Source organism: Monopterus albus, unplaced genomic scaffold (genome assembly GCF_001952655.1).
Source record: "Monopterus albus unplaced genomic scaffold, M_albus_1.0 scaffold142.1, whole genome shotgun sequence".
In the NCBI taxonomy this organism is placed as follows: domain Eukaryota; kingdom Metazoa; phylum Chordata; class Actinopteri; order Synbranchiformes; family Synbranchidae; genus Monopterus; species Monopterus albus.
Window position 1 is genome coordinate 558,763 of NW_018128022.1, and position 9,673 is coordinate 568,435.

General features: G+C 39.9%; 1 protein-coding gene across 1 annotated transcript in view; it reads left to right on the plus strand.

Annotated features, from left to right (window-relative positions):
- rpf2 (ribosome production factor 2 homolog) overlaps positions 1–9,673 on the plus strand; it is a 15,527-nt gene that overhangs the window by 1,871 nt on the left and 3,983 nt on the right. The window contains exons 2-8 of the mRNA XM_020614121.1: positions 2,278–2,410; positions 3,775–3,812; positions 4,173–4,212; positions 4,311–4,392; positions 4,854–4,930; positions 6,943–7,042; positions 7,360–7,462. Of these exons, the coding sequence (XP_020469777.1) occupies positions 2,278–2,410; positions 3,775–3,812; positions 4,173–4,212; positions 4,311–4,392; positions 4,854–4,930; positions 6,943–7,042; positions 7,360–7,462 (573 nt within the window). The remainder of the gene's footprint in view (positions 1–2,277; positions 2,411–3,774; positions 3,813–4,172; positions 4,213–4,310; positions 4,393–4,853; positions 4,931–6,942; positions 7,043–7,359; positions 7,463–9,673) is intronic.

A 9,673-nucleotide genomic window follows, 5' to 3' on the forward strand; every position in this document is an offset into this window, starting at 1 on the left:
TTAAGGGACATTGTTGGCCTTCAAAGGACTGAAACACCACCAAGGGGGATAAATATCTCCAGCTCAACACCAGTCAGTCAGAACTGATGAAGCCTCGTGGATGAGAGGTGAAACGTCTTCGACCTAGAAATCTAGTCCAGTTGAGTTTTTTCAAAATGCTCCACACATTCTCTACTGGGGACAGGTCAGGACTGCAGGCAGGCCAGTCCAGCACTCACACCTTTATCTCCACAGCCAGGCCTTGGTAATGTGGCAGTATGAGGTTTGGCCTTGTCTTGTTGAAATATACATGGGCGTCCCTGGAAAAGACGTCGTCTTGAAGGCAGCATATGTTGCTCCAACATCTCTATATATTGTTCAGCATTAATGGAGCCATCACAGAAGTGTAAGTTATCTTTGCCAAGGTCACTGACACAACCCCGGACCATGACAGACCCTGGCTTTTGGACCTGTTGCTGGTAACAGTCTGGATGGAACTTTTCATCTTTGGGCCATGGCATCCATTCCCTTCAAAAAAGATCTGAAACACTGATTTATCTGACCACAGTACATTTCCACTGTGTGATGGTCCATCCCAGACACCTCTGAGCCCAGAACAGTCGACTGTGCTTCTGGACACTGTTGACATAGGGCTTCCTTTTGGCACAGTACAGTTTTAGGCAGTATTTATGGATGTAACTACATATTGTAGTGCCTGACAGGTGTGCCAGAGTAATCCAGAGACCATGTGGTTATGTCGCTTATAGAAGAGTGACAATTCTTGAGAGAGCATGGTCATCCAGCTTAGACTAAGGTAACAGCTTAGGTAACAGTCTGGATGGAACTTTTCATCTTTGGGCCATGGCATTCCTTCCCTTCAAAAAAGTCATCCAGCTTAGACTTGTACCCTTTATGCACTGAAATCCCTCCAAATTCTTTTAATGGTGTTCTGCATCATAGAGGGTGACATATCCAAATCCCTTCCTATGTTTTTTTGAGTAACATTGTTTTAAACATTTCAATAATTTTCTCACCCATACATTGGCAAACTGTTGATCTTTGACCCATCTTTGCTCCAAAAGGGCTCGCTGTCTCCTGGATGTTACTTTTGTACCAAATCATGATGCAGTCACCTGTTGACATCACCTGTTTCAAATAGAATCAGCATTTCATTATTCTGCCTCATTACCAGACCTGAAATGCAACACTTTTTGGGTTGAGTTGCAGCATCAGAATTGAAGTGTTTATTTTGGAATAAAGTTAAATATTTAAATCACATAATGTGCTGCTGTATTGTTTCCAAAGTAATACAGGACACAGATGATTTTCACTATTTTCAGTTTTAAGTTTGATTTTACATACTGTCCCAACTTTTTCTGATTTGGGCTTGTATATACAGTCCAGTATATTCACTTCAGCGTAAGGTCTTGTCTGGACCGTTGTGCTGAAGCGTCTGGTAACATTTTTGGCATTTAGCAGAGGAAAGTCTGTCTCCTCTCATCATCATGGGGATATGGTTATCCTGTATAGTGCAGTAAATAGGTATGCAGTGAAAAATGTTTTAAACTTAGAAAATGAAATATTCCCATTAGGTTCTGAAGCCTAAAATAGTGTTAATTTGACATACTTAGCCTACGCAGTGGTTAAACCGTGTTTTGTACAAATCAAAAATGAAATGTATAAAAGTAAACACTATTATTATTTGACATTGTTTTCCTTGTTGGATTTTGCTGTAAGACAAGAAGCTCATTGTGTCAGCGCTGTTGCCTACAAACTTTAATCGAATGTTTACTATAGTACCTACTGTTTGTTTTTTTTTCTCCTCACTAGCACTTTGTGAATAACCACTTGAGTTACCACAACTTTTATATATTGAATATCACAACTAGCACTACAACAGTTAGTTGATCGATTGGTATTTACAGAAAACGATTTGCCAGTTATTTTGATAGTTGAATAATCATTAGTTATTCCTCAAGAATTTATGAAAACCCTATCCTGGTTCTAGGCTCTCAGATGTGACGGTGTGTAGCTTCTCTTGTTCTTACAGTTACTATAGATGTTGTTATATTTTTGAGTTTTACACTTTTGGTTGGAAATCCAGTCAGACAAAAAGGATTTTCAATTGACATTGTAAAATAACAGAATAGTAGTGAATACTTAACAGGCCCTGATAAAGATCACCATATTTAACCACTTATTTTTATACCTTTTTATAGCTTTATTATACCTACTTTTTAGAATCTTGTTTTTTTTGTGGCGGTGAATAACACTTTACCTGTTTGTTTCAAACCTCAGAAAACCTAAGACGAAGCGCTCCAAGCGCTTCTTGGAAAGCAGAGTACCTAAGTTGACGGAGGATGTGAAGAGTGCCATGATTATGAAAGGGGGGAACACCAGTCAGACAGTCACCCAGGCCCTCAAGGACATAGTAAGTAATTTGGTGACACACTCGCTGAGGAAGACCTTCAACACATGAGTGGCTGTTGTAAAGGTGTAGTATTCCATTGTTCTGGATCCACCTTCAGATGCCAAGAAAACAGGAGACATGACAACATCAAGCTATATGTTTTAGCTTCTGTTACACTTCTTTATCAGTGCTTCTTTATTCGTTTTGGGGAGGCGACAGTGCGGTGGGTAGAGCAGTCGTCTCTCAACTGTTGCCCCCGATGGTTAGAGCCATCGGTTATGTTGGCGCCACAAATGGCTGCCTCGGTTCTGTACCAGAAACAAATTCCTTGTCTGTAACATACTTGGCCAATAAAGGTGATTATCCTTATTCCGATTGGATAGGGCCTTTTTTTATTTCACTGTTAAAAAGTTCATCCCTGACATACATACTGATATGAAATTGCCAACATAAAAAGTTAATCCAATAAAACTTGGATAATGATAATAAAGAAACGCAGTCCATTCAGTTATATTTAGTACATTCATATTTCAACACATCTGAAGTGACATAAGAGACCTATTTCTTTATCTGTGTACTGTAACATGGTAGTTTGTCACCAGTGGACTCAAGTTATTTTCTTTTAAAGCAGCACCAGACACAGTCTGTCACTTCCTGTTCTTTAGCCAGATGGATAGATTTTAGCAAAGAACAGTGGCCTACTTAATCCACTGTGTTATATCAGTGACTCATAATTACTAACATATGTGTAATTTGACCTGAACCTGCATTACGCAAATTTAAAGGATTTTTTTTTTTAACAACCCGGGAAATGCAGTATTTTCATAGAGCTGGCCAATATATTGTACCTTCAGATTACTGACCGACATATAACATCAAAATTTATTACCCCACTACTTCACTATACAGGGCAACCTGAATGTGTTGTGCCATTTTTTTCTTTCTTTTTTTTTTAGTGAGACATGACATTTGACCTAGTTAGAAAAACTGAGATAATAAACTGGTCCAGAAGTCACATGGACATATAAATGAAACACAGGAAAGGCTTCCTTTTTTAAAGGCCTCCTGTTTTAAAGATGTTTCCTGCAGAGCCTCCTTTCCACAATCTTTACAATAAAAGTGCAGAATGTAATATTATTTTACTTTATATATTAACCCGAAGTGAAACCAAAGTTGTTAAATACTAGAATTTAACTATTGAGATGGTCATGTATCCAGGGAGTGGTTGAAAATGGGCCAGATTTTCCAACAGAACAGGAGAGTGTAAGCCTCTCGGATGTTTCACATGAATCATCAGTGATTAAGCCTGTTTAATAAACTTGTGCTGATGCTATGAATTGTAATTGAGCCAAAACAAATGTAAATTATAAATTGTCTTCCTGCAGTATTCTCTGAAGAAACCCAGTGCTGTGCTGTACAAGAAGTAAGTGATTGTTATGTCTCTGGAATGACGAATCTAATACTTCAGGCAAACCAGCTTAGTTTTACAACGTGTTCTAGTTTCCTGTTTCACGCAAGTGGTCACACATGAAAGTGCAAACAAAATCAGAGGATTTCACGTTCTCTTTGTGGTGTTTAGAAAAATTATCTTTAAGGGCTTTGTTTTATATTGATTACAAATGACTTGTCATTTGTCATGTAACTTCATGCACACGTGCTTCAATGTCATTTCAGAATCAAAAACATCACAAAAGAGTTTAAACAATCCGACTGCATCGTGTATTTGTTCACAAACGGTATGTTACATTCCAGATTAGGTGTCAAATCTTTATTTCCTTTTTAGAAAGAACATAACTCGGCCGTTTGAGGACTCAACATCGCTGGTATGTCTGTAGGGAATAGCAAATGCTTCACTGCAGTTAAATGTTTGTGCATGTTTTCCGCCATTGTCACTAATCACTTTCATTCTTATTTTATTCAGGAATTTTTCTCCAAGAAGTCCGACTGCTCACTGTTTCTGTTCGGCTCTCACAACAAGAAACGGCCCAACAACCTCATATTTGGTAAAATCTCTCACTTGCTCTCACACAGGAGCAAAACAAACAGATACTTTAGCTAATGTATCATTTCTATGTTTGCTTAAATAAGTCTAAAAATTGACAGGCTCCTTATGTTTCCAGATTTTAGCACAACTTATTTTGGAATACATCCAGAAATGCCAAACATATGCTTTATTATGGACCGGCAGTGTGTCACGTTTTATGAAGCTGTTAATGAAGAAGAATTACCTGTTGGTTATTAGGGCACCAGATAACACACACATGGCCCGCTCTCAGCCTAATCACAATACACTGATGTGTAAATTCAGTGATGGGTTACAGTATGGAAGAAAGTGTGTACTGTAGAAATGGAAAACCCCCATCTTTCGAAAGCTACATGCTTTAGATGTCCATCAGCTCAGTTTTGAGGGACCACAGGCCAAAGGGTTCTCTGTGTGTCATTGTTTCCTTTGGTTTATTTGCAGGTCGCCTGTTTGACTTCCACGTGCTTGATATGTTTGAGCTTGGAATCGAGAAGTACGTCTCTCTGAGTGAGATTAAGGTAAAGGTTGGCGTTTTTCTCTTAACATCTGTTGTTTCTTTAAGGGAAATTGGATTAGCAGTCTTGTAGACAAACTGAGTGAGAGGTGATGACACCCTTCTGGCGCTAAAATAAAGTCACATTTTGTGCAGAATGTTTTGATTATGTGCAACATGAAGCACACATGTTGCTATGGTTTCCTGCGGTTCATTTTACAAAATGACAGTAGTGCTAGTTTAAATTACAATGACAGTAGTAAGAAAGTATTTTGTATGGATTGTATTTAAGGGGTTTCACTATTGGTGCCATGACACTGATAATGCCACATCATTTATGAGCATAACCTTTATCTGTTTTTGTCTGGTACAGCTACGGTGGTATTCAGTTGACAATCATAATGTTAGCATAACCACACATTAACTAAGCCATCTGCTGAAAACAGCCATTAAACCTAAATTAGCCTCTAATGTAGTTGGTGTAGTTAGACTGTCTGATCAAGATGTCTAGTAATGTGCTGCGTTAACATTACAGTTTTCAGCTAACCACTGTGGCTGTGCACCGTACACAAAGAACACCTTCATGCTTATATTAGATAGTAGATGATGTAGTGTTAGTGTTGTCTTCAGTATGCCATAAAATGTGAATTCCCTCAAATAAACTCTAATATTTCAAACTAAACATCATCACTATATAATCACAAACTACTTGGAACTCTAAAAAGATACCAACATAGGGTAGTGGTAGCTAGACTAACATGGGCACCAACACTATCATGTCTCTTAATTTTTTTTGTTTGAGGCTGCATATCAGAAATTAGTGTTTTTCTTCCATGGAGTCTGAGGAGGATTTCACTTGAAGAATTCAGCATTTTGAGGAGTTCACTTATTAGTTTGAGATTTATTTCAATTTCATGTCTGTGCGTAATGTTTGGAGCTTGAGTCAGGACAGCTTAACTTGGCATAAAGACTGGAGGCTGTGGGAAACAGCTGGAGTGACTCTGTCCAAAGTTAAAATGCTCCTATCAATACCTCCAAAGGTCACAACTTAACACATTGTTTTTTTATTTAATCTATACACAAACAGAAATATAAAAATGCCAGTTAGGGCCTGTCTGACCCTGGCAGCATGGGGCCGATTGCAGTCAGGTGCGCTTCATCCATTGTTTGGTATTTGTGTGGCCAGTGATACAGAATACATTGTCATACAATGAGGTGACAGTCATGCCATGTCATGTCTTCTTCCATCTCCTTTAAATGCTCCACTCTTCATAGGTCAATCATATACTATACTGACACTACAAGCCAGCTGGATCAGCCACTGCTTAACCTGAGCAAATACAATGCTGATGCTGTGTCGGGTCACATATCTGCTCTTTGCTTGGTTGGGGATAGGGTTCAGGGATGCTTTGTGTTAAGGGTAAGTTAGGTCTGGAAAATGGTGCTGCTTATTGTGGGGCTCTGAAGATTTATAATGGCATGGCCTGACACCCCCCTCTTTGGGCCCAAAATGGGTAAACATCATTTAACTTGTATACTGAGCTTCCATATGAATGCTCTCCCATTCTTTGGCACATTTAATTGTGTATTAATGACTACTTCCATCTCCTTAAACAGATGCCTCTCCCCTTCAGATATTGGTGCTGACAACCTCACAATGGAATAGTTGCCTACATAAGCTTCATATTCTGACATAAACCTGATTCTGGTAGTGATCCGCAGATAACCCCAACAGCTTCTATCGCTCTGTGTCTGTCATCATACTACTGTACTGTTATTCTCACTAAGGTTGGTGAGGACTCCTTTTTTTGGGGTCTGCACATATAGAAATGCATGAACCCTGTGGGTAGTGGGCTGAAGATGCTAGGATCTAAAATGAAGAATGAAAGGGACTTTCTTCATTTGACAAATGAAGAACCGGCCATGGCTTGCATAGCTTTTTCTGTTTAGTTACATAATCGCTCTTCAGCCAATCTATTTTCTGTTGTTATAACATAACTCCCAGTCTCCTAAAGTAGTTTGTCTTTTCTGTTGCAGACTAGTAAGTGTCCTGAGGGGACCAAACCGATGCTTGTATTTGCAGGAGAGGCTTTCGATGCAGACAGTGAGCACAAACGTCTCAAAAGTCTGCTCATAGGTATGCACTCATGATACTCTGCAAAGGTGTCACTAGATGTCACTGCTGCCATCAAGTAGACGGTTCAGAGTAATGAAATCAAGGACTACTAGATTCGGGGGGGAGGGAGTGAGAGGCCTGTTTATTTCGTTTTTCTAGTGGTTAAGTTTTTTTTATATGGTCTTATTTCATATGTTATGTCTTTTTTTTGTTGTTGCAAAAATTTTGTTGTACATGTTACAATGACAATAAAGGATTATATTATCTTAAAAGATTGGTTTTAGGTGAAATGCGATATTGGTCTGCTAATATTGTCCATCGCATTGCCCTACTTTCAGACTTCTTCAGAGGGCCCACTGTGCCTGCTGTGCGTCTGGCTGGTTTAGAGCATGTCCTGCACTTCACTGCCCTGGACGGGAAAATATTCATGCGCAGCTACAGGTACTTAAATTAGAATTTCTTTAAAAAATAAAACATCCTTACTCACCAACTGTTCTTAAGAACAAATTTGTTCATAAAACCCACTTAGGATGTTTTCGTGGAGATTCTTGCATTCACCAGTGTTTTCTTATCTGGGATTTATTCTTATGTAAGAACATTCTACACCCACTCAGGTGCACACTTGCACAAATTTGAGTGCTGACGTGTGTATGCAATAACTGGCTATTTACTTTTCTTATATAATATAAGATTTAATTTACAACAGTTTTGTCATTATTAGTATTTCTTGCGGCAGTATCACGTGCGGCAGACACACTGGCCTCAAGCAGTCACAACAAACAGGTACTGTGCTTCGGGGGAATCCAGCGTTGATGGGCTGATCATTCACTGCCGCACGGGCCTCACTAGCTGGCTGCTTGTAGGTTAGACCCGGTAAGGTAAAACAGCGGGTCCCTGTACAGGAACATTCCCGGACATGCAGTAGCCTCAGGCCCTGTATTTTTCTCCATATCCTCTGTTCACAGTGCAGCAGCCGGGGGGAAAATGTATCCACAACACTGGGTGCAGTTGAAAAATTGCTTTTAAAATGGCAGTGGTGGATGTCAGGCAAGCTCGCATAAATGCGCAACTGCCTGGAGATTATGAACATTCAAGGAAATTCTTAAACTATCACAAAGACTTTATTTTGTTAGAAAAAAAAAAGTCTTGCGAGACGTGTATAAACCGAGTTTCTTCTGCATAGAAATACTAGAACATTGTAGATAAGTCAGAAAACAAGGAAAAGCAGGCCGTGGGCCCTTGAAGTGTCTCTCAGCTATTGTGGCCAGTGTTGAGGCTGTCTGTGTAAGTGTTTAGTTGTCCAGCACGGCATCCGAGATCAGACTCTGTGCAGTCGAAGGGCGCTGGGTGCACTCATGAAGGTCCGCTCAGTGCCTAGAGAGCCATGTATGGCCCGATGTGAAGCTAAAATAACTCTGGTCAAGCGTGTCCTCCTCCACTGGTCAGCATCTCTCTTCTGTGTTTGTTTTGTTGCCTCCGATTTGAAATCAAACAGTTCAGTTGTGTGCCCTTCTCCTTATACAGTGTTCACTGAATGAGAAAGACCAGCCCGTGTCTTTTTTTGTTTTATTTTTTTATCCATTACTGGCGCTATTAAATATGACAGCTTATTCGCTGTTCTCCATTTTTCCTCCAGCTGGCGTTTATTGCCCCACCATCTTTAGATTTTCCTTGTAGCATTCCTGGATTTCTCAACTTCTCTTTTTCGTTTCTGTGTGAGGTGTGTGCACACAGCCCTGTGGTCTCATGCCCTTTCATGGCCGTTGGTGGGGCGGTAACCTATGCTAATTAGGAATGACTTGCAGCTTTGAACTTAGGAACACATGGGATTCTTCAATGTAAGAACACATTTATGAACCAGACAGACTTTTCCTAGGACCTTTCTTAAGAAGAAATGTAAGAAAACATTTAGGAATATGTTGGTGAATGAGGCCCAATGTTTGTACAGTGCCTTGCAAAAGTATTCATGCCCCTTGAACTTCTCCACATTTTGTCACAGTACAACCACAAACTTAAATGTATTTTATTGGGATTTTATGTGATGGACCGACACAAAGTATCGCATAATTGTGAAGTGGAAGGAAAATGATACATGGTGCTCAAGATTTTTTACAAATAAAAATCTGAAAAGTGTGGCGTGCATATGTATTAAGCCCCCTTGAGTCAATACTTTGTCGAACCACCTTTCGCAGCAATTACATCTCCAAGTCTTTTGGGTTATGTCTCTATCAGCTTTGCACATCTAGAGACTGCGATTTTTGCTCATTCTTCTTTGCAAAGTAGCTCCAGTTCAGTGAGATTGGATGGAGAGCATCTGAACAGCAATTTTCAAGTCTTGCCACAGATTCCCAATAGGATTTAGGTCTGGACTTTGACTGGGCCATTCTAACACATGAATATACTTTGATCTAAACCATTCCATTGTAGCTCTAGCTGTATGTTTAGGGTCGTTGTCCTGCTGGAAGGTGAACCTCCACCCCAGTCCCAAGTCTTTTGCAGCTTCTAACAGGTTTTCTTCCAGGATTGCCCTGTATTTAGCTCCATCCATCTTTCCATCAACTCTGACCAGCTTCCCTGTCCCTGCTGAAGAAAAGCATCCCTACAGCATGATGGCGCCACCACCATGTTTCACGGTAGGGATGGTGTGTTCAG